The sequence below is a fragment of the Geotrypetes seraphini genome, chromosome 2, assembly GCF_902459505.1.
Source record: "Geotrypetes seraphini chromosome 2, aGeoSer1.1, whole genome shotgun sequence".
Taxonomy (NCBI): domain Eukaryota; kingdom Metazoa; phylum Chordata; class Amphibia; order Gymnophiona; family Dermophiidae; genus Geotrypetes; species Geotrypetes seraphini.
In genome coordinates this window covers 491,517,627-491,543,357 of record NC_047085.1, presented here as the reverse complement: position 1 = coordinate 491,543,357, position 25,731 = coordinate 491,517,627, and the positions used below count along the sequence as shown (strand labels likewise).

Here is a 25,731-nt window from a genome sequence, read left to right as displayed (position 1 = left end):
GTACGATCCCAGATAGATTACTGTAATGGTATCCATCTAGGTTTATCTCAAGTACGCATTTAAAGCGTTACAAATGATACAAAACTCAGCTGCCCGGCTACTGGCTGGAATGTCTCAATAGGAACACATTAACCTATTTAAAAAGATTGCATTGGTTGCCGATTCTGTTTCGTATCCAATTCAAAGTTTTGAAACTTTTGTCCAACAAGGTGTTTTGACGTCTTGCCGAATTATTTGGCAAAATGCCTAACACTATATACTCCGCCAAGGACGCAGAGGTCACAGAATTGTTGCTTGTCAAAGGGGAAATGTTTTATGATATGAACGGACCAAAAATTCATGTTTCTCTATAGCTGGACCATTTATGTGGAATGCATTGTCTGATATCTTAACAGTTTTGTAGAAATCTATTGCAATTTAGAAAGTTGTTTAAGACCCATTTGTTAGTTCAAGCTTTTCTGGGCTAATGTTCTGCTTCTTGAGTTAATTTTTTACTTTCTGAATATCATCTTTTTTTTTGCAGGTTATTAGATTTGTGCTGCTTGATTAAAATAATGTAGTAAATGAGTGGTTGAGATGTAATTTATGGGTTGAGAGGGTATAATCGTGAGCCACTTTGGATAAAGGCGGATTAAAAATGTTTTAAATAAATATTTAAATAGTTTCATTTGATGAGGCTTTAGTTACATAACATCCTCTACTCATGTGTCTTCATGCTTACAGGTTGGCATCTCAGGTTGTCTGACGTTTGTCAGATGATGGTTGCTGCATTTTTTTTTTTTTAGTAAATTTGTTTATTTTTAATACTTTCAATCGTATTTATTATCTGATATTAGATTAGATTTATATTATTTTTAAGTATTTTGTTTTACGAGGAGCCACTGAAAAGTTCTCAGCCCGACCAATAAAGTTGGGGCAGTTTCCCTCGAGCCGTACACTTAGTCCAGTGATTTCCCACTTTTTTTTTGTTTGTTTGTTTGTTTCTGTCAGGGAAAAATACGGAATGAAAAAAGTGAATCACTAGATTGCGGCTGATTCTACAAATGGCATCCTACCGCCAACTCACCAGCCAATTGGGACGTGCAATTTTTTTTAAATCCATAACGCGAGGGACGCCTACAATATAGGCATCTGACTCGTGCCTATGGAGGCATCTAGGCAAGCCTACCAATGCCTAAGGCCAGCGTGGGCGTGGCTTCCACCGGAATTGACCTTGGGCACCTTTAAGCGAACCTATGCGTCTCCATGGGCAGGAGACAGACGCCTTTAATGTAGGCCTTTAAAATGCTGGCCTATGTTTAAAGCGTCTTTTGGGGAAAAAAAGATGCAATTCTCTAAAGGATGCTAATGCGCAATTGACATGCAATCAGCAGCTGCTTCTAAGGCGGCTGCCGAGATCGGCATCCTTTACAAAATCGGGTCCTAAGTGTAAAGCCCTCAATGAAGACTGCCCCAACTTTGTTGGTTGGACTGAGAACTTTTCAGCGGCCCCTTGTTATTAGGTATATGAAATTGTAACCCCTATAGCTCTTTGGATAAAGCAGGATATACATTTTATGACTCTGGGCAAGTCACTTAACCCTTCATTACCCCAGGTACAAAATAAGTATCTGTATATAACATGTAACCTGCTTTGACTGTAACCACATTTTTTCTCTCTTGTTTTCAAGAGCTTTAATTATATCACCACGCTGTTCTCCATATGACTCTCTATTTGTGATACATAGGATATTTCGGTATGTACCAGGTTGAATCATCTCCTTAATGGCCTTGATGGGCTCCTTTCCCACATTTTCACCATGTTACTTTTCACCCTATTCCGGTGTCCCATATTCACAGTCTTTGACTATTTCAGCATCCACTCAAATTCATGTCCCTTCATCGGTTCTGATGGGTTTCTTCCATAGCTCTTCACCATGTCTATCCTCCCTTCACTTTGTTCTCTCATATTGATAGCAATCCCCCAACTCCTGTATCCACATTCATTCACGTTTAATATAATGTAATATAATGTAACTTGTCACATCTTTCTAATAGTTGGATTTTGGTTCATTTTCTATACACATTCTCTTCTCGTTGACATCATTGGTCTTTCTCTTCTTCAAATGTCTCACTTATCAATGGTGGCATTATGTTCTTAGCCTCCATATTTTACACATCTTCCCCTTTATTCTTCATTAGAACCCCTGAAGAAGGAGAGTCACTTCTTTGGATTACAATTTTATATGGATTTTGAATAAACATTCCTGTACCTTGTACATTCCATTCTGCAGCCTTTTTTTTGTTCTTTCTGAAATAAACTGTCCATATTAGAAGATATTCAGTCACATACACTATTGCCACTGTCACAAGGGACCAATGCTATCTACAGAGGGAGAGGGAGGGAGTCAGTGAGATAATAACATATGAGCAGGGGCCATTCAATCTAAGAAAAGACCTTTTACTTAGAATGTCACTAAATTACCCCTAAAAGATCAGTACTTGAGATTAACTAACAAAGAACCTTCTGCATAGTACTGGGATCTATCCTGCAAAGCCTTGGATTTTCAAAAGATGTGATAAGGACAGGTGCTCAAGGAATTCAGACTCAGAATGGCTCCAGCTACCAGTTCTTCAAAGGCCACTTCTCTTGTCAATTAAGAGCCATTGTTTCATACAGATACTAAATTGTGACAGAGGAAGATACTAAAAGTTACTATTTTTAGTACAAACTCTGGTCTTTAAAGACAGGCTTCAAATCCTCTACCCCCTTTTTTTCTCTCTTCCTCACTCAGCCTTTCATACCCCTACTGTTACCATTCAGAAACACAGGACATTCATTCATACGTACGCTTTCTGCTCTCTCATACACCCACACACAGACATACACTCCTCCTCAATCACTTTCAGGACAGCCACTTTTTCTTATACACACAGAGAAGCAGCTCTAAATCCAATTTATGCTCTATATTTCTAAAAGCTTATTCCTATAAAATATACTTTTTATGCACCACCTGGCTCTTGTCTCACCATCTTACTTACACTGCCTCTGAGGCTTGCAAAATAGACTAGACAATACAAAACCACAAAACATTACAATACCTTCCTGTATCCAGTAGTCATCTGATCAGTTTGGGCCCTTTTGAAGCACTTAAGATACTTCTAAAAAAAAGTTCCATCTAGGACATCCTGGAAAAGGCTTGATTATCTCTGCAAGATGTCCCAAGTCTAACCCACCCAAAGTACATCCATAACACACCTCCCAACATGCCCCCTAGACCTCTGGATGCACAGAGGATAAAACACCTCATTAGATGTCCAGAAAGTAGGCTTTGAAAATCGGCACTTGGACCTCCTGGTGATTAGGAAGTCCAAGTGCCAACTTATGACAGTTTTTGGACGTCTATTTTTTCATTACGAGCCCCATTGTGCCTATCTTTTTAGGAGCTACCTGGACTGAAGGGATCTCCCTATTCTTAAATAAAGTATCTTTCATGACCCTATGTAAAGGTACTTTAATGCATCCATCTGGTGGTGCTTCATAGTCAAGGAGTTCAAAAAGCTCAGAGCAAGGTTCCTCTTCTGTTTCCATTTTGATATACTTTCTGGTGGAGACTTGCATTGTTGAGAAGGAGGGGAAGGATTAGAATGTATACCAAAGGATTCTTCCACTGAGTATTCTGGCAAATCCTCATCTGAACGGTTGGAGATATCCGAGTTAGAATCCTCAAAGTACTCCCTGCTAGGTGAATTGGAGTGTGCGTCGAGGTGCAAGTTGATGGTCTGACCCAGGAGATAACACCTTTGCCAATGATGATGAATACATTGAGTGGGTCTGTGCTGACCCTGATGTTCGATCTGAGCAGGGGTATGTGACCTCCTCCTCCATCAGTGCTTCTTGGGATGGGCTGAGGCAGGCATGGAAGCCTTTAACAACTGTGAAGATTGCATCTGCAATAGCCTGTATTCTCTCCTAGAGAGACCGTACCAACACATCAGCATGGAAGCAGTCTGCTGTACTGAATGTCAGGGCATGGGAGACCTTGCTTTGAGGCATGCCTACAAGGAGGCATCAGCTGGGTAGAAAGGGTAGAATGTTTGTGCTTCTTAGCTTTCTTACGTGCCATGCCCTCGATGCTTGAGGCGTAGATGAAGAAGATGTAGAATCTTGTCTCTGTAAGGAGAATAAATATGAATAATAATATGAATAAATACCGCAGTTAAGAAATTAGGATATCATGTATGCTCATCTGCTCAAATGGTGGCTGTGCAGAGGAAGAAGATGACACAAACTACCCCAGATAAGAAGCAGTATATTACAAACGATCAGTATGGCAGGCAGTTGGAATATAGCAGTAGCTGTGTAGACAGCAATAACTTGGAAGACTGAAAGAGTCAATTGGTCTTATATAAGCAGATGAGTTGTCCTACTGGGTCAGACTATCTAGCCCAGTATCCTGTCTCCAATGGTGGCCACTCCAGGTCTCAGGTGCCTAGCAGAGTCCCAAAACATAGCATGATTCCATGCTAATTAACCCCGGGGATAAGAAGTGGCTTTCCCCAGGTCAACCTTAAGGGTTGATGGACTTTTCCTCTAGGAATTTGTCCAAACCTTTTTTAAATCCAGCTACATTAAACTGCTTTTACCTCTTGCTTAGAGTTTCCGGATGTCTGGGGAAACCTGGACATGTCCTTTTTTTTAGAGGACTGTCTGGGCTCAGATGGACTTTCCAAAGCCCGGCATTTGTCTGGGTTTTGGAAAGCCCCGATAAGCTCCAGCCGTATCTGGAGGGCCTCTGAACCATGGGTGGATGACGTCACACACATCCGCACATGCTCCAGGCCTTCTAGATGCAGCTGGAGCTCGTCTGAAAGAAGAGAGGAGGCTTGAGGGGGCAGGCTGGAAGCGGAATTGGGCGGGAATGGAGATGGAACAGGGCAGGGTCATGTGTCCGGGGTTTCCTGGAGAAAAATATGCTAACCCTACGCTTGCTCAGGTAAAGCGTTAAAGGGCTCTCGTATATGCTGAGTGAAAATATGCTTCCTCTATTCGTTGCACTTTTTGAAAGAGTAAACAATTGTTTTGTTGGGTTTTTTTACTGTCACATACTTGTTTCTTCAGTAAAGCTTAGAACCCTCTCTGGTGCTGATTTATTTTCATAGACAAGCAGGATTGAATCGGGCACCCAGCACATAAAATTGAGAATTCTTGCTTTCGCAGTGACATCTACTGGCTGCCCAAAGAAGCAGTTCTGTGGAAAGCAGCATCCACCTGTCTTCATGGTATTTCAAACTGTGTTCAGTTTTAATAAGTTGGGCAAAATGCATAAAGAAGCAGAGAGGACTGCTAGGGACTCTGAATGATTGGAGCTAGGGCAGGAAGATTAAGTTGAGAGGCTTGAAAGGGTCAATATATATACTGCTGTCTCCTTCCATGATGATCACACCTTCCACCTCTGCTTCTCTGACCTAGCTGGAGCACCTGTAAGCAGAAGAAGCAGCTGGCCAAGGCCCGGGCCGGGGAGCTGGGTACATCCCCCGAGGGTGAGAAGCTCCACAGCGACAGTGGTGTCTTTCTGGATACACATAGTCTGCAGGAGCAACATCAGCTTAACAAGGGTAAGGAAGAGGGCAGGGGTTCTGCCACATGCTTCTGCAACTTTCACCAACCACTGTCCTCACCTAGCTACATTGGGACCCACCTAACCTTAATTTTATAATCTTACTATGCAAAAGGCTCTTAAATTTAGGTTCTACGGCCTGGATGCACTAAAGATACTGACTGGATCGCTCTTGGCTGATTCTCCAGGAGCGATCAATGCGTTATCAAGTTTGCATGCAAATGATTTGCATGAAAATCCAACATATCAGTCACTAAGTGAGTGATTGACACATGTGCAGAGCCCTAACAGCAGTGACAGGGGAAGCAGCGTCCTGTCACTGCTGTTAGGGCTTCTTTTTTTTGTTTTTTTTAATGGCACAGATGTTGTGTGTGTAGTATGCATAATCATCCCCATTTAAAGAGAAAAAAGCCCCCCCCCCCCACCTCCAATGGCAATAAAAATGACAGTAGGGATGCCTACTCCCTCCTTCCTGGCACGTGCCGTGCCCCCAATCAGTCCTGGCCCCCCTGCGCCACTCACTCCCCCAAACCAATTCCCTCCCCTTCCCCAAATATAGGCAAGAGGGATGCCCACTCCCTCCTCCCACCCAGAACACCCCCATGTCATGCCCCCCACGCCAGGCATCCCCGAGCCACTGTCTCTCCCCCAACTCCCCCCCCCCCCAAAAAAAATGGCAGGAGGTGTAATGCCCACTCCCTCCTGTCATCAGATACCCCTCCCCCCACCTTCCAAACCTCCCCCGTACCTTTTTTAAAAGTTGGAAACAAGAAGCCCGCTCTGAGGCTCCTGCTTCACGCCAGACAGTCCTAAATAATTGGCTCCTCCCTGTGCATCACATGATGCACCGGGGCAGGGAAAGCCCAAGACCCTGATTGCTTTACCCTTAAGTGTCTGAGGCCTCTCCCCTTAGGCATCTGAGTCAATCAGGCCTTAGGCTCCTCCCTCAGTATCCTGGATATCCACAATGAATATGCATAAACTTGATTTGCATACAGTGCCTCCATTATATGTACATTTCTTTCATGCAGAGGGTGCCAGTAAACCCATTTCCTCTCCCCAAGGTTGGTGTAAGGGCATACACATGAAAGAGAGAGTTGCATCACACAATATATGCAATATTTGCAATGTTGCCAGCCAGTAGTGGACTCCCCTTGTGGAGAACAGTATTAGAGAATGACATGGGGAAAAATTTGTCCCGTCTCCGCGACCACTGTCCCCTTAGCATCCATACAAGCCTCAGTACTGTAATATTTAGCTTATTCCTTCCTTATAAATCAAAGTTCTGGCTGCTGATCTAGAGAAAGAGATGTTCAGCTGGCAGGGCTTTGTTTATAAATTTTTATCTCAAAAAAACGAGGGTAATCAAATTATCAAAGGTGATATGTAATATATGCACTATCATTAATCACCTAAAAATATTTTATAAGTCTCAAAATATGTTCAATTCATGAATATGACTTATACAAAGTGAACATTCAGACCCACAACTTTATCCCAGTGAACAAAGATCACGGAGTAGCTGTGCAGAGAGACCATCATAATGTTCACAGTCTCACCCACCAGAACCAGTACAGAGCACCAAATCTGTGTAGAAAAAAGCTGTAATGACTTATCTTGGTTTATGGTGGGAAACAATCAACAGCTGCTCCGGGCACCTCCTTAAAGTTACAACAACATGCAAACAGATTCACCGTGTTTGCATGTTGTTGTAACTTTAAGGAGGTGCCCGGAGCAGCTGTTGATTGTTTCCCACCATAAACCAAGATAAGTCATTACAGCTTTTTTCTACACAGATTTGGTGCTCTGTACTGGTTCTGGTGGGTGAGACTGTGAACATTATGATGGTCTCTCTGCACAGCTACTCCGTGATCTTTGTTCACTGGGATAAAGTTGTGGGTCTGAATGTTCACTTTGTATAAGTCATATTCATGAATTGAACATATTTTGAGACTTATAAAATATTTTTAGGTGATTAATGATAGTGCATATAAATTTTTATCAACACAACTACTATACTACTTTATCCTATAAGCAAAAAAAAAAAAAAAAAGAAAGAAATAGAAATTTTTTTTCTACCTTTTTGTTGTCTGGTTTCTGCTTTCCTCATCTACTCCTCATTCAATTCCTTCAATCCACTGTCTGCCTTAAGGCCTCTCTGTTTCTTCCATTTGCTCTGTTACTGTGCTTCTCCCTTCCATCTATCTTTCCACCCCACCCCCAATTGGTCTGGCACCCACCATCTTCCCTCTGCTCCCCCCCCCCTAGTCTGGCATCTGTCTTCTTCCCTTCCAGCGTCTTCTCCCCACTCTCTCGCCACCCCCCTTCAGCGTCTGTTCTTTTCCTCCGCCCTTTAGCACCCCTCGCGCGGTCCAAGCATCTCCCTCCCTCTTACCTTCATGGCGCGTTTTACTTTACAGGGTAATTTGTTCCAGCCACTGGAGCCTGCCTGAAGTCGTGTGTGTCTGCAGGCGGAAGCTTCCCCTCTGACGAACTGCTTCCACCCACAAATGCATGTGACTTCAGGCAGGCTCCAGTGGCTTGAACAAATTACCCTGTAAAGTAAAACGCACCATGAAGGTAAGGGGGAGGAAGATAGATGTGGCCGGTAGGTAGGAAGAAGGGTGGGTCCACACGCATTCCCTTCCTTAACTGCAGAGACTAGGCCATTCACCGCTTCATGGGGCGGTGGATGGCCTTGTCCCTGTACCTGCAGTGAGCACACCCCCCCCCCCCCCCCCCATCGTTTCAGCGGGTTACCGGCGGCTAGCCGCGGGTAACAGCCACCATGTCATTCTCTAAACAGTATTTCAAGAATAATAAGGTGGAGAAAAAGCCTCAAAACTGCAACAGCACAGAAGCAGCGTTCAAAACACTCTTCAAGCTTCTCAAAATTGTTATCATCAGCATAAGAGGGAGTTGCATACCATGGCTCTCCATTATTATTTATTTAATTCATTTTCCATCCTGTTCTCCCCAAAGAGCTCAGAACAGGTTTCAAGTTAAACATATATATAATATACAGTTAACAGGTTACGATTTGCCATAATTACAGTATAAGCTTTATGATACAAGTTTTTTTTAAAATCCTAACTCGATACATATTAGGGGTCTAATACCAATGTACATAATATACAGTTTACAAGTTAGAATTTGCCATAGTTATTCTTACAGTGCAAGATTTTTCAGCAGGGCTGGTTTTAGACATGCTGGGATCCAGGGCAGAAATTAAGGAGGGGTCCTCCCTTCTACATGCCCATCTCCCAATTTCCCCATCTACATTTAAATGACTTCTTCACTAAAAATGTTACACCCAGTAAGAACATAAGAATAGCCTTATTGGGTCAGACCAATGGTCCATCAAGCCAAGAAGCCCATTCTCACAGTGGCCAATCCAGGTCCCTAGTACTTGGCCAAAACCCAAGGAGTAGCAACATTCCATGCTACTGATCCAAGGCATGCAGTGGCTTCCCCCATATCTTTCTCAACAACAGACTATGGACTTTCCTCCAGGAACTTGTCTATACCATTCTTAAAACCAGCTACACTATCCGCACTTACCACATCCTCTGGCAACGCGTTCCAGAACTTAACTATTCTGAGTGAAAAAAATTTATAAGAATAGTAAGTGGGGTATCTGTCCTGGGCACCATCTTTTCAGGAGGTACTGGTGCCTCTCCTCCTTTGCCCCCCCCCCCCAGCATACCTGGTTTAAGCAGTATCTTCTACTGCTTGTGCGGCGTCAGCTCCATTATGATGTCACTTCTTGGCAGCAGGACCTGAACGTGATATCATAAGGGAGCCAACGCCAGTGTTAGCAGCAGGTGAAATATGCTGCATTTGCTGGGAACATTTCAAGAGGGGGGAGGGGTGCTCACGTGGCAGGAAAGAGTTGGTCTGGGCCTCCAAGGAATGGGGAAGAGTGGGGGAGGAGCACCCAAACAGTGGGGAACAGTGGGAGTCAAGCACGGGAATGCCGGGCGCCAACCTCCCTTGCTATGCCATGCCACTGATTACGCCCTCTTTAGATCAATCCTAAGAGCTCTCCTATTTTTCACAGTGTAATAGAATGTGAACTAGTGTCTTCATACTACTTCACTCTCGCTTTTCTCCCCACAGTGAACAAGACCGAACCAAACTTCTACATTGGTCTCCCACCCCACAAGCACGATGAGGTGGAGCAACTGCTCAGGGACTCGGGCCGTGGAAAGGACTGGCAGCGCCTGGCCAGCCTCCTGGGCTACAAGGAAGAGAGCATCGATGTGTTTGGCCATGGAGAAGACCCTGTCCACACTCTCCTCTCAGACTGGTCGTCCAAAGATGGTGGCACTCTGGATGTCCTTTGTGCAGCCCTGGTGAATATGGGCAGGGCAGATGTGGTGGAGAACTTGAAGAGCACAGCCGAGGCCAGCTCAGTGGTGTAACAGTTGGTGGAAGGCTGGCGGTTTCCGTAGGAAAGACTTCACTAGGATTTTTAAACAAATTTCAAGAAAACAAGAACAAAAGTGTGTAGTTAGTCCTTTGGAGCTTGCAGGTTCTGAGCTCCTGCGCGTAGCTCTTATGTCTCTCTTGATAACTATGAAAATTCTGATTCCAGATGCCAAAGGGATAAGAACAAGTGTCTTGGGAAATAAAAAGGTCATTGCGTTTTGTAGTCAAAAGATGGCCTTGAGGAGAGGTGCTGTGTTACCATGTGATCTGGTCATGGTGGCTCATCTCCTCCCCAGGAGCGATGCTGGCATTACTCAGGGAGGAGGGGCCTCAATCGGTGCTTGCTTCCATATCCTTCCCACTCCTGCACACCCCGATTGTCATTCTGATCTTGGACCTACATTTAGACAATCAGACTAATTCTTCTGCTCGTGTTAGAGAAATTAAAGTGGATCGGGGAGGAGGGTAGGGAGGGACAGGGAAGTTTAGAGAAGTGGGCTGGGGGAGAAGTTTCTGGAATGAGAGTTTTAACAACAACAACAAAGATGGGTTGCTGTAGTGAAGCGGCCCCAGTTGTTGGTTTGGGTTTTTGTTGGGTTGTGTTTTGTTTTTGTTTTTTTGTAGAAATCTACTACGCCCTGAAGCCTCCTGGTGCTAAAATGTCCACAGCAGATCCAGCAGCTTGATTGATGATTCCATTTTGTTGGCCTGTAACCCAAACGAGTGTTGAGCAGAAGTTGGAACCACCACCCCCTAATGAAATTGGGCATTAAGAAGGTGTGATACTTCATACCCACATGTGATTTTATGTTTTCATGCTTCATAGCTGTTAGTCTTCTTGATCATACAAGTGTCATCATGTATGTACACAGATATAAATATATTATATACTGTACACGTGTGTATAGATACTTATATGGTGAAATATACAAGTCTATAATATGTTGCATTTAGTCACGTGTGCATGAATGAACAGAAGAAAATGATGCTCCGACATGCAGCCGTTCTGTGTGAGCCGAAGGCTGTGTGTGAAACTGACTCTTAGAGGAGCAACAAAATGGCACAGATACAGCTGTCTCCATGTCCCTTGTAAAGTCTGTCAATATTTACAACCTTGTCCTTGTTCTCTTTTTAAGTTAGTGACTTAGTAATTAAAAACAGAACCTCTTAAGTAAAATGCTAGCTTTGCTATCGCTGCATCTCATACTAGTGCCTGAAATTCACGGCTCAAATAGCATTTCTATGCCTTTCCTGCCTCACTCTCCAGCTTCAGTTCTCAGCCTCCCCACCAACAGTTGGCCCAGGTCATTGGAAAAACTGTGGTCTATGTTTTTCTCCCCTTTAAGGCCTAAGTGCGCTACCTCCAGGGCCCCTGAATGACACCGCTAGCTATGACATCTGTTTTTTGCAATTCAGGGCACAGTTCTTTGGCTGGAACCACTGGTGTGTGACCCGTGCCACTTAGTTTTAGGGCAAGGGTTCTCAACGCAGGCCTCTGAACACACCCAGCCAGTCAGGTTTTAAGCATATGCATCATGAATATTGTAGCGTGGCCGTCCCTTAGGGCATAGCAGGGACCGGCACACAACCACAAAATAGCCCCAGTGTGCTTCCTCAACGGAAAGAAGTCCCTGTGGTGGAGAGCTTACCTTGTGGCTAATGAACAGAATGGCCCCACACAGGTAAGTATCAAAAGAATGAACTCAAAATTTATTCATCATCCAGTCAGGGCCAAACAGAATATAAGAAAATCAAAAGTGCAAAAATAACAGTAACAATAACTGGCAGCACAATAATGCTGTACTCATCAGCCTGGTCTGATTAATACTCAAAAGTGTTCATCTTATGTCCCAGGTAAGTCTTACTTCATTGTGGCAGCAATACAACAAAACTCAATTCAGTCTCCAGTAGTCTTCAATGCAAACAGAAAAAAAACTCATCACACTGCAATGTTATGGATCTTCCCTTCTCCTCAGAGTTCAGGAGCAGAAGGTTGGTGGATTTGCCAAAGCGGCTCCTTGTCAGGACAGAGTAAAATTAGCCCTCAAAGCCCACCTCATACATGTTAGGCAGATCCTGCCCCAGCCTTCAGGGTTTTCCAACTCTAAGAAGGACACGGCTAGTGTTGCTTCACTGCAGCCAAGCCTCAGCTTGCAGCAGCTATTTTGGCTTTAAAAAAAAAACCTTCCAAACCAGCAGAATAACTTACTAGCACACTTCCTTCTTCTAGCATACACAGAAAATTCACTTTTCAGCAATGACTTCCTTCAAAACATAACAGCAGTTAAATTATTGTCCCAGCAACCAAAAAGCCAAAACCCAAAAAGTCCAGAAAAAGAAAACTTTCCAAAAACAAGCTCACAATCCAATTAGCTTGCTTCCATTGCTCCAGGACAAGCAAGCAGCATATTCTCTACATGTGGGTGACGTCATCAGCGGAGCCCCTAGCGGACATTATCAGAAGCAGACTTGCTCGAAGACCTTCAGGCTTGCAATTGACCCGCGAGCCCCTCCTGCCCTGCCTAGAGCATGCGTCTCCTCAGTTCAATGTTTTCCATGGAGCCAGAAGCACTGCTCCCTTGCTGCGCGCAATTTCATTGTCCCTCTTGCACCGTGGCTTTCTTTATTATTTTCATTTAAGTTGCGGTGCTCGCATCTTTATTATTTTCATTTTTTCAGTTTGTATATTGTCGACCGGGTTCCCGGTCCTCTGGCCGCCTGGCCTCGCGGGGCTGCGGCTGTACTTTTTCTTATGTCCTGGCCTCGTTCCGGTTTTAAAAACTGTACTCAGTGTAACCGGGTTATCTCCATCACTGACCCCCCATCGTTGGTGTGCTGAGTGCCTGGCACGGTGCCATTCTTCAACGCCCTCTGCACGCCTTAGTTGAACCTCTTCAGTCTCCCATTCACGGGACTCTGAGGCTCCAGCTTACTATTCCAGGGAGGTTTCTCCCTCTTTCTTGGTTGCGCCCCGATCTCGGTCAGAGTCTCCTCCGGAGGATGAATCATCTTCTCGGACCTCCTCCTTTTCCTTATTTCATCTCTGACATGGGCAGAGCTCTGAACTTGGATCTTCAGTCCGACTCCCACTTTACCCAGGAATACCAGGCGGAACTGGGAGTTGACAATATGCCTCGTGAGGCACTTCGCCTACCATTGCATCAGGTTCTCCGGCAGACGTTTCTCTGGAACCTAGAGACACCATATGCTGTCACTGCTATCCCCTCCAAGTTGGAGTACCGTTACCGGACTACCCCGGTTAAAGAGTTTGAGGGTGCTCAGTTTTCCCACCAAACCTTGGTGGTTGAGTCTTCCTTGAAGTCTAATCCCTCAAAGGTCTGTGCTGCTGTCCCCCCCTGGCAAGGAGGGCCATAAAATGGACAAATTTGGTCGCCGTCTTCATCAGAACTCGATGATGGCGAACCGTGTCCTTAACTACAGTTTCTTCTTCACGTCCTACCTTCAGTTCTGTATTGATGCCCTCCGCTCGTTCCAGGAGGTCATGCCAGAGCCTTGGCGTCAGGAGTTTCGTCTCCTCATGGAGACTCTCTCCCAGCTCCGCCTGTATATGTTTCAGGTCTCTTACAACGCCTTTGAATTGTCCTCGAGAGTCACAGCCTTTGCGATCGCTATGCGTCGCCTCACTTGGCTCCGGCTTGCGGATATGGATCCGAATCTACAGGATCGTCTGGCCAATCTCCCATGTGTAGGTCATCAGTTCTTTGAGTCCATCGAGGCAGCCACGAAGCGCCTCTCGGACTACGAGCAGTCCTTTGCGTCTCTGGTGAAACTTAAACCTAAGGCCCCTCCGGCTCGCCAATATAAAATTCCTCTCCAGAGGTATCCACAGAAATCCACTCCTGCTTTCTCTAGGCCTCTTTCGAAACGGCCTCCGCAGCAACAGCAGCATCAACCTAAGACTCAGCCGTCGGGCCCTGGCGAAGACCGGGTCGTCTTTTCAACAATTCCAGTCCGAGCCTTCGGGCTCCCTTCCTCATGGAGCATTCCCCCTTCCCCATCGGGGGTCGTCTCCATCATTTCTATGCCCAGTGGGAAAATCTTACCACCGACAGTTGGGTGCTGCCTATCATCAAGGAAGGGTACTCCCTCCCCTTCAGTTGCGTACCCCCAGACCTGCCTCCAAGAGAGTTTCCTTCTGCTCAATCTCAGCTTCCTCTCCTTCTGCAGGAAGCTCAGGCCCTTCTTCGCCTTTGGACGGTTGAGAAGGTTCCCAAGGAACAGTGGAACTCCGGATTTTACTCCCGGTACTTTCTGGTACCCAAGAAGACGGGGGATCTGTGTCCGATCCTGGGCCTTCGTGCTCTGAACAAGTTTCTGGTGCAGGAACGGTTCAGAATGCACACCCTTCCCACGTTGTATCCCCTCTTGGACAAGGGGGACTGGCTGTGCTCACTGGACTTCAAGGAGGCATACACGCACATTCCAAATACACCCGGCCTCTTGCCGGTATTTGAGATTCCGGGTGGGGGATCTCCATCTCCAGTATCGTGTTCTTCCCTTCGGCCTGGCGGCCTCTCCGAGGGTCTTCACAAAATGTCTGGTTGTGGTAGCTGCAGCCCTGCGCTTCCATGGCCTGCATACCTCGACGACTGGTTAATCAAGGCGTCCTCTCACAACAAAGTCCTATGAGCGACGGAACAGATAATCTTGCTCCTTCAGAGTCTCGACTTCGAGACTCCCAAGTCCCATCTCTACCCATCCCAGTCTCTCAAGTTCATCAGAGCAGTCCTGGACACGGTGTGTCTCTGCTCCTTCTTGCCCCGGCCTCGTCTGGAGGCCCTTATCTGTTTGTGCCGCATGGTGACCCATCTGCACTCGGTGCCGGCTCGGCTCGGCTCATGATGGTCCTCCTCATGATGGTTCACGTGACTCCTTTTGCCAGACTTCACCTCCGTATTCCTCAATGGACTCTGGCGTCCCAGTGGAACCAGGTTCGGGATCCTCTCTCTCTCTCTCGACGCATTGTCGTGACTCCTTTGTTGAGGAAGTCTCTCCGTTGGTGGATGCTCTTCCAATCTTTCCAGAGGTTTTCTGTTCCATGCTCCTCCTCTGCAGAAGGTCCTCACGACGGACTCGTCGACCTATGCTTGGGGGCTCATCTGGCCGGTCTGCACACCAGGGTCTTTGGTCCAGTGCCGACCGCCTGTGTCGCATCAATCTTCTGGAGCGTCGAGCGATTTTCCTCGCTCTGAAGGCCTTTTGTCACCTGCTTCGCAACCGAGTGGTGCTGGTCTGCATGGACAACCAGGTCGCCATGTATTATATCAGCAAACAAGGGGGCACAGGGTCTAGGTCCCTCTGCCAGGAGGCAATGCGGCTCTGGGATTGGGCCATCCGCCACACTCATAATCATTCGAGCTGTCTACATTCAGGGCCAGCGAAACTGTCTGGCAGACAAGTTGAGCTGTCTTCTGCAGCCTCACGAGTGGTCCCTCCACGCCGTGACCCTGCGTCAGGTGTTTGCTCATTGGGGGACTCTGGACGTCGATTGGTTCGTGTTCCCCCTCAATCACAAGTTGCCCCGCTTCTCCAGGGTTTACACCCCTCTCAGGATCGAGTTGGTTGCCTTCCTTCTGGATTGGACGAACGAGTTCCTGTATGCGTTTCCTCCATTCCCTCTGATTCTGAAGACTCTCATCACCCTCAAGTCTTCACGTGCCACCATGATTCTGATAGCTCCTCAGTGGCCCCGGCAACCTTGGTTCTCCCTTCTGTTACAACTCAGTTCCAGGGTGCCTCTTCCTCTACCTGTTTTTTCTTCTCTGCTTACGCAGAGTCAGAGTTCTCTGCTTCATCCCAACCTCCAGTCTCTGCACTTAACAGCTTGGTTCCTCGAGACTTAATTCCCTCGTTCCAGCTCTCCCAGCCTGTCCTGGAAGCATCTTGGAAGGAGTCCACTCGCCAATGTTACCATCAGAAGTGGACCCGCTTTTCTTCCTTGTGTGCTACTCGGCGGCTGGAGACTGTCTGCTGTGCTGAATTATGTTACACATATCTGGCGCTGGACTCCAGTCCTCTTCGGTTCGAGCCCACCTTAGTGCCATTGCTGCTTTTTATCAGCCGATTGACAGGAAGCCTATCTCTGTTCGTCCTATGGTTTCCCGCTTCATGAAAGGACTTTTCCATGTTCAGTCGCCCCTTAAACCTCCTCCGGTGGTTTGGGATCTAAACATGGTCCTTGCACCATTGATGAAACCCCTGTTCGAGCCGCTAGCGTGGATTCACTTGAAGTATCTTACTTGGAAGGTTGTGTTCCTTATTGCTCTCAGTTCTACCCGTCGGGTCAGTGAGCTTCAAGCCTTGGTTGCGGACCCCCCCCCCTTTCCCTGTCTTCTATCATGATAAGGTGGTCCTCTGTAACCATCCTAAATTCTTGCCCAAGATTGTTTCTGATTTTCACATCAACCAATCCATTGTTCTTCCTGTGTTTTTTCCGAAGCCCCATTCTCACCCTGGTGAGGTGGCTCTGTATTCTCTTGATTGTAAGTGTGTGCTGGCCTTCTACTTGAAGCGCATCGCTCCTCACCGTTCTGCTCTGCAGCTATTCATTTCTTTCGATAGCAATCGTTTGGGTCACTCTGTTTCTAAGCGGACCATTTCTAACTGGTTGGCCACTTGTATCTCCTTCTGTTACGCTCAGGATGGTCTCTCCCTTCTGGGTCGAGTCATGGGCCACAAGGTCAGAGCGATGGCAGCGTCTGTTGCTTTCCTCCGCTCGACTCCCATCGAGGAAATAGTAAAGCTGCCACTTGTTCCTCGGTTCATACGTTCACCTCGCATTACTGTCTGGATGCTTTCTCCAGGCATGATGGCTGCTTTGGCCAATTGGTTTTGCAGCATCTGTTCTCCTAATTTGCCAACTTTCCCTCCATCCCATTCTTGTTAGCTTGGAGGTCATCCACAGGTAGAAAATATGCTGCCTGCTTGTCCTGGGATAAAGCACAGTTATTTACCGTAGCAGGTGTTATCCAGGGACAGCAGGCAGATATTCTCGCAACCCACCCACCTCCCTGTGGTTGGCTTCTTTGCTTGCTATCTGAACTGAGGACACACTGTGGAGACACATGCCGTAGGCAGGGCAAGAGGGGCGCATGTGTGGGCCTGAAGGTCTTCGAGCAAGTTTGCTTGTGAAAACGTCCACTCAGGGGCTCTGTTGATGAAGAGGTGGAAGCTCTTTCCACATGAGAGCTTTCCTGGGCTGCTGCTTTCTCTGAGACAGCCAGCTCTTTAAATGTTGGAGAGCTGCAGTGCCATGCCCAGCCCTATGCGGGGGAAGGGCTTTCTGCAGCTGAGGCTGCCTTCCAACCTGTTTAGTCAGTAATTTCAAAGATGGTGGTTTTAAAGGGACCAAACCTGTTTTCTCAGGGCTATGGTCTAAAACCTGCCTGAACTCAGCCTGAGCTTTCTGGTCCTGTTCCTGGTCAGCTCTACCCAGTTTCACTGGGCAATTTCTGGGGCTCTTAACTGGCACAAGGCCGGAACGGGAGTCGGGCTTGTGACAATATGCATAAGATAAATTTGCAAAAACTGCTAAGACCCTTGAAGAAAGAATTACTGGTACTTTAAAAGTGAATAATTGATGATGATTTTGGATTTTTGAGGGTTTGATCAATGTCGAGAAAAAACTTTCAGAAATCGCCAGTGAAATAAGATAAATTTGCTTTGCACTACCTCCACTGTATGCAAATCTTCCTCATGCATATTCATGCAAGTATCCTGAAAACCTGACTGGGTGTCTTCGAGGATGGGGTTGACAACTCCCTTTTTAGTGGAAAGTGCAATTGTGTCCAATATAATGTTTGACAAATGGCATGCTGACCAATCCTGATCATGTGTAAAAAGGCCACATCCATGTCACCAGCAAATAACATACCACCAGCAGTTTTAGAAAAGATGCAATTTTTTATAAATTACATTTTCTTTGTGTGTTTTCTAACTCCAGCCTGTGACTTCCCAGATAATTGCTGGTAAATCTTTACTGTAATCTACATTGAACCAATATTTTGGTATAACACACAAGGAAAGGAAACGTGGTTAGGGCAGTCCTTCCAAGTATCCATATATTCTTGTTTGATAGCAGGTTTGGATAAGTTCCTGGAGGAAAAGGCAATAGTCTGCCTTTGAGACAGACACGGGAGAAGCTACTGCTTGCCCTGAATCGGTGGCATGGAAGAATGCTGCTACTATTTGGGGTTTTTTGCCAGGTACTTGTGACTTGGATTGGCCTCTGTGACAATGGGATTCTGGATTAGCTGGACCATTGGTCTGATCTAGTAAGGCTATTCTTATGTTCTTATGTCTACCTCATCATGCAGTGGGCCAAGAACGGGGGGTTCAAGTCTCCCTGCAGCTCCTTGTGACCCTAGGCAAGTCACCCAACCCTTCATTGCTTACACTGTGAGCCCTCTAGGGCAGGGATCTCAAAGTCCCTCCTTGAGGGCTGCAATCCAGTCAGGTTTTCAGGATTTCCCCAATTAATATGTGGTGTCAGGTCAAAAGCGCGCCGGGACAAAGGCGCACGCAGACAATTGAGCGCAGCGCGGAGGTGTGCGCCACAGAAAATTACTGTTTTTACGGCTCTGATGGGGGTGTGTGGCCCCCACTTAATAGAGATCGTGCCACGTTGTGGGGGGTTGTAACCCCCCACATTTTACTGAAAACTTCACTTTTTCCCTGTTTTTAGGGAAAAAGTTAAGTTTACAGTAAAATGTGGAGGGTTACAACCCCCCACAACGCCGGCGCCATCTCTATTAAGTAAACTGGGGGGGCTCCCCAACAAAACCCCCCGTCGGAGCCCCTAAAAACTGTAATTTTCTTCGGTGCGCACCTCCGTCTTGCGCTCAGTTGTCGGCGCGTGCCTTTGTCTTTCGCGGGGTTGTCTATGAACTGAATATGCATGAGATCTATGTGCATGCACTGCCTTCAATGCATATTCATTGGGGAAATCCTGAAAACCCGACTGGATTGCGGCTCTCAAGGAGGGACTTTGAGATCCCTGCTCTAGGGTCAGAAAAACTATTTGCATATCATGAAAATGTAAACCGCATTGATTGCACCTCAGAAAGGTGGTATATCAAATCCATCAACCTTTTACCTGCTGGCATGCACATGTACTGAAAATCACAGATCACCCTGGACTAAGTTGTCTTTTGAGGCATGGGGATTGAAAATGGGCAGGACATTAGAGGTTTGCTCACCTCTCTGGCTAGCAAATGAACTACCCATGTGACAGACTGCTTTTCTGAGGAGGCATCTTTCTTCCACACTACTGTGCCCGCACATTTTATGAAATTTGTCATAGTCATGTGCAGGTGGTGCATTGTAGGTAGATATATTCTCAGTCTGGAAATGTAGATAATTTGAGCGATTATAAAGTTGCTGGTGCTTTTATGCCCTCATTACATATGTGTAACTTCGGCTGACATAATTTATAGCGGACTCAGTGTTTGCTGAGGCTTTTATAAAATACTAGCTGATTACCCAGTGTTGCCTGGGTATTTATTTATCTCAAAATGTCCCACCCCCCACGTGTCCCACAGGAATGTCCCTCTCTATGGGGCTGAACTTGGACTTAAACAGCATCGGGAATGTCAGTATTCATCTCAGTGAGCCTGAAAACTATGGGGTAGACACTAATATCTTGTCATTTTTAAAATAATTTTTAAATGTCACCCCTTTCCCACCCCCACAGTATTTTTCACCAAATAGTAAGTCGTATGTATACCAAGTTTAGTTGAAATCTCTCCATGCGTTTCAGAGTTATGCTGGAGCATACATACAAGATGATAAGAAAAGACCTGCAGTCTGTTCTTGAAACACTGTGTGGCTTAAGGGCTCTTTGAACTAGTTTAAATGGTTGTAATTCTAAAGATCAATAAATAAAGGGTGTTAAATCAGTCCATGGGAACTTTGTGTAAAAATTTATCAAAAGTTCACCAGGGTTTATAACCGAATTTAGCACCCGAGAGCAGCCATCAGGAATCACCCACAAACATCATATAAAACACCCTGTAAATTTTGAAATCTGTATTTTAAAATTATTAATCAAATATTTAAAAACATGCAAAATAGCCCAAAATACCCAGTGCCACAGTAATCTAGTTCAAGAAAGCAAAAGCACTAGAAAATGTCGAATCATTTGAAGAACGTTCCTGCAGTGCCAAATAACAGAATATCAATTTTTTAACATTCAGATATGATTACTGAGAAAAGGAACTTATCTCAATCAAGAAACCGCTGGCATTCATCAATCAAAGAATCTGTGTCCAGGGATTGCCAGCTTGTGAATATTTTTGGAACATACATATATACATACACAGATACATCCGATTTTATATGTAGTCAAACCTCGGTTTACGAGTACACCGTTTTGCAAGTGTTTTGCAAGACGAGCAAAACATTCTCGCAAATCGTGCCTCACAAACCGAGCATTGACTTGATTTGCGAGTCCCCCCGCCTGCTAACCGGCATTGCCCCCCACCAGCAAACACCCCCCCCTGCGAACCGGCATCCCCCCTTGTGAACGCCCGCCCAAACTGAAAGCTTACCCCCCCCCCCCCCAATGTGGCACTGGCATGCAGCTCCAACCCACAGGAAGTGCTGGTGCCCGAAGATCGTGCTTCTCCTCTGACTGGGCCTTGAGCATCTGCGCATGCTCAAGGCCTTCTGGCTCTCGTTCGCTCCGAGATAGATAGATTTGTCTGCTTTTCTAGGACCCAACTCAGGTTTCCTCTTAGATGTTCGGTCTACTTTTTATAAAATTACTCCCAGTAGAAAATTAACTGTTGGGGCATAGGTGAATAAGCACGTTCGGACCTCCACATTAGATGACAACCTCTGGGGAAAAAGTGACTGTAGTCACTAGAAACAAAAAATAAGGCTTTAAGGAATATAACAATCAAAACCACATCGTTTTGTGTGGAAAAAATAAAAAAGTTACAGAAGTTTAAACATGTAGGGGCCTCTTTACTAAGCCACAGCAAGCACTGTGTGCTTTCCGCAGATTAAAAATGCACTCCAGGCATCCCATGGTAGTTTTGGGATTGGTATGCGCTTCCCATGCAGGTAGGGTTGCCAGATTTTCCAATCGGAAAATCTGGACCCCCCCCCCTAGACCTGCCCATCCCTACCCTAGGGAACTCCGGTCCTCAAGCGCCGTATTCCAGTTGGGTTTTCAGGATTTCCCCAATGAATGTGCATTGAAAGCAGTGCATGCAAATAAATCTCATGCATATTAATTGGGGAAAACCTGACTGGAATATGGCTCTTGAGGACTGGAGTTCCCTACACCTGCCCTAATCCGTCCCACCCTAGCCCTGCATATGCTGCCTGCTTTTGGGCTTGGAGGAAGTCCGCGCAGATGTCATGCGATCATGTCACGCGCACATCATTGTGTTCTCCCTGCCCGACGCAATTTGAGGAGGCTTTTCAAAACCCGTGCAGAGTGTAGAGTTTTGAAAAGCCATCCGGAACCCCCAGCCACGTCCTCAAAAGGAGGACATGGCTGGGGATATCCGGACGTCTGGTAGCCCTACACACAGGGGTGTCTGTGTTTGGGAATGGAGAGTGGGCCTGCCCAGCACTAATCACCTAGAACAGGGGTGGGCAATTCTGGTCCTCGAGAGCCGGAGCCCGGTCAGGTTTTCAGGATATCCCCAATGAATATGCATGAGATAGATTTGCATCTCAAGGAGGCAGTGCATACAAATCCATCTCGTACATATTCATGTTGGATATCCTGAAAACCTGACCTGCCTGTGGCTCTCGAGGACCGGAATTGCCTACCCCTGACCATAGAGCAACGACTGTCGCAGGTTAACTGATTTACCTATGATTAATGAAAGATCCCTTATATCAACTTCCCAATACTTGTTTTCCATTCCAGCTTTAAGACATATCGACACAAAGCGTTCATCTAGCTCAGGGGTAGGAAACTCCGGTCCTCGAGAGCTGTATTCCAGTCAGGTTTTCAGGATTTCCCCAATGAATATGCATGAGATAGATTTACATCTCAAGGAGGCAGTGCATGCCAATCCATCTCGTACATATTCATGGTGGATATCATGAAAACCTGACCTGCCTGTGGCTCTCAAGGACCGGAATTGCCTACCCCTGACCATAGAGCAATGACATTGTCGCAGGTTAACTGATTTACCTATGATTAATGAAAGATCCCTTATATCAACTTCCCAATACTTGTTTTCCATTCCAGCTTTAAGACATATCGACACAAAGCGTTCGTCTAGTTCAGGGGTAGGGAACTCCGCTCCTCGAGAGCCGTATTCCAGTCGGGTTTTCAGGATTTCCCCAATGAATATGCATTGAAAGCAGTGCATGCACATAGATCTCATGCATATTCATTGGGGAAATCCTGAAAACCCAACTGGAATACGGCTCTCGACCTGAGTTCCCTACCCCTGGTCTAGCTTTTCAGTACCCGCCCCCTTGCTCTGGAATTCCGCACCGATCCATTTAAGGCAGGGGTGTCTAAGTCCCTCCTCGAGGGCCACAATCCAGTCAGGTTTTCAGGATTTCCCCAATGAATATGCATGAGATCTATAAGCATACAATGAAAGCAGTGCATGCAGATATTTCTCATGCATATTCATTGGGGAAATCCTGAAAACCCGACTGGATTGCAGCCCTCAAGGAGGGACTTTGACACCCCTGATTTAAGGGAAGAAACATCGCTAGTTCATTTCAAATCAAAATTAAAGGCCTTTTTATTTAAGGACGCATTCGGTTTATAACCGTCCTATTAAGGACGCCCTGAGATTAACTTAATTATTATATTAGAAACCCCCCCTTCTCGTCCTTCCCATCGTATGTGTCTCTCCTGTCTCTAATGTAGTTCTTGCCCCTTTCCTCTTGTTTCAGTATGTCCGTTTGTCTCAATTTGTTCTTGTACTGATTATTTGTATTTTATGTTCTTGAATTGATTATTTGTATTTTATGTAATTCCCGTTTTTATGGTTTTTATTAATGTAATCCGCCTTGTAAATCTGAATTGGCGGAATAACAAATTTTAAATAAACTTGGAACCCTTTCTGCCTAGAAAAGCTGTGATAGTCAGCGCCCACACTCTAATTTGGAAATTAGCACAGGGCCATGACTTCCACGTTTTAGCACAGCTTGGTAAAAGCTCATGGCTCATGGCTTTTTCAGCCTGCTTAAGGAGCTGTGACAAGAAAACTCAACTATTCTCAACATCTTGGATCCACTACTTTAGTCGCTTTTTCCCAGGACGGTCACATATATTTTAAAAACCCCACAACCCACTCCTTGCATAATAAGAACATAAGAGTTGCCTCTGCTGAGGCAGACCATAGGTCCATCTTGCTCAGCGGTCCGCTCCCGCGGCAGCCCATCAGGCCTAGTGCCTGAACAGTGGTCCCTGATTAATTTTGTAACTTACCTCTAATCCCATCCCTATAATCTACCTTTACTCTTATCTGTACCCCTCAATCCCTTTGTCTTCCAAGTACCTATCCAAAGCTTCTTTGAAGCCCTGTAGCGTACTCCTGTTTATCACATCCTCCGGTAGCGCGTTCCATGTATCCACCACCCTCTGTGTGAAAAAGAACTTCCTGGCGTTTGTTCTAAACCTCTCCCCTTTCAATTTCTCTGAGTGCCCCCTTGTACTTGTGGTTCCCCGTAATTTGAAAAATCTGTCTCTGTCTATTTTTTCTATACCCTTCATGATCTTGAAGGTTTCTATCATATTCATTGTGGAGATCCTGAAAACCTGGCCTGCCAGCAGATCTCAAGGACAGGAAATGGTCAGCCCTGTTCTATAACCATAAAGCTCTATGACCTCACAATGCAGGTGTAAAGAGCCTTAGCCAATAGGAAGAGGAGATGCAAATGTTAAGAGCCTTAGCCAATAGGGAGAGGAGGAGACAGTGGATGCTGCGGATGGGCCATTTGGCCTTTATCTGCCATCATGTTACTATGTTTCTATTGTCAATTGGATTTCATCACTATGTTTCTATAACAGAGCTGCCGAAGTCCGGTCCCTGAGATCCACTGGCAGGCCAGGTCCCCAGATAGCCACAATCAACATTCATGCGAGAGAGATTTGCATACCAAGAAGGCAGTGCAGGCCAATCTCTCTCCATATTCATTGTGGAGATCCTGAAAACCCAGCCTGCCAGCAGATCCCGAGGAACAGATCCCGAGGTAGATGCGTGGAACAGTCTTCTGGTACAGGTGGTGGAGACAGAGACTGTGTCCGAATTCCTGTGGTATCACGTGGGTTCTCAGCGAGAGGAAGAGATAATGGTTACTGCGGATGGGCAGACTGGATGGGCCATTTGGCCTTTATCAGCCATCATGTGTCTTATGTTTTTCCCTCCTTCTCTTGAGACTACAGGGCCCTGTATGTCTCCATCTCCATAGAAAAGCAGGAGGCAGCACATGTGGGAGAAATGGAGAAGATTAGACAGATCTCTGTAACCAGTGGTGGCTCTTGTCTGACCCACTCCTGACCTTTCTGCTGGAAGCCTACTTCGCATGGCAAGAATCTGCAGAATTAGCACCTAGCAGGGCATCTAAAAGGATTCAGCGTGAGGCATGTGCCAATCCTGTCCTGATTATTCTCTTAATTTCCACCCCCAACATTTGTGGCCCCCCAGGTCACTTTGTGAGTGAATCTGATCATCAGAACTGAGGCTTTTTCTTTCATTGGCTTTCATATGGTATCAGAGTTCAGTGCTTGTTGCTGGGTGTTTGATTCTCTTTTGGGGAGATTTTATAAACGGTATTTAGATTGGCTATACCCCCATTTTCTCCTTTTCAAAGTTATATTTTACATCAAAGCAGATCACAAAAAAAACATAATTTATGCATTAAATACAAAAATTCATTAACAGTCACACAAAAACAGCAGCTTCTTATAGGGGGGTCATCCAAGATCTAGACGTTTGTTCCACCCTGTCACAATGAGGGACTGGGACTTCTATACTGCCATTTTGTAATTGTAAACCCACACTCAAAATGTCTCTCTTAGAAATATAACTATTTGGGGTTCTCAGGGATCTTCACCTACAATATATGCAGGTCTTATGCTTGCGTCTTCTTCCGCCTACATTTTCATGCAGGTCTTATTCCCGATGCTCCCCTGATTCGTCCTCAGAATGAAAACATATATCGGACCCAATACGGTCCATGTTTCGACAGTCTAGCAGCGTTAGGAGCGTCACTGCCAAATTTGAAGCTGTTTCAATATTTTCATTGCGAGTCATACACCTTGAAACTGTAGGAAAACATCAGTTCCATTACTCAACATCTGCGCCACAAGTGCAATTATGCACCATTAGGACCCCTGATGGAGGCAAAGGTTGGCGAAACACGGACATACATATTGAGATCTTTAAATCTGTCCCCATTTGCCTTATTATGAAGACCACATACCATTTTAGTAGCCTTCCTCTGGATTGACTCCATCCTGTTTATATCTTTTTGAAGGTGCATCCTCCAGAATTGTACACAATATTCTAAATGAGGTCTCACCAGAGTCTTATATAGGGGCATCAATACCTCCTTTTTCCTACCTCTCCTTTTGCAACCTAGCATCCTTCTAGCTTTCGCTGTCACCTTTTCAACCGGTTTGGCCACCTTAAGATAATCACATACATTCACACCCAAGTCCTGCTCTTCTGTCGTGCATATAAGCTCTTCA

At 45.8% G+C, this 25,731-nt stretch overlaps 1 protein-coding gene across 1 annotated transcript in view; it reads left to right on the top strand.

The window, feature by feature from the left end:
- Positions 1–10,977, top strand: part of LOC117354406 (tumor necrosis factor receptor superfamily member 16-like) — a 173,090-nt gene extending 162,113 nt beyond the window's left edge. Inside the window, exons 5-6 of the mRNA XM_033931891.1 lie at positions 5,453–5,598; positions 9,720–10,977. Coding sequence (XP_033787782.1) covers positions 5,453–5,598; positions 9,720–10,024 — 451 coding nt within the window. The 3' untranslated portion in view covers positions 10,025–10,977. The remainder of the gene's footprint in view (positions 1–5,452; positions 5,599–9,719) is intronic.
- Positions 10,978–25,731: the final 14,754 nt, after the last annotated feature.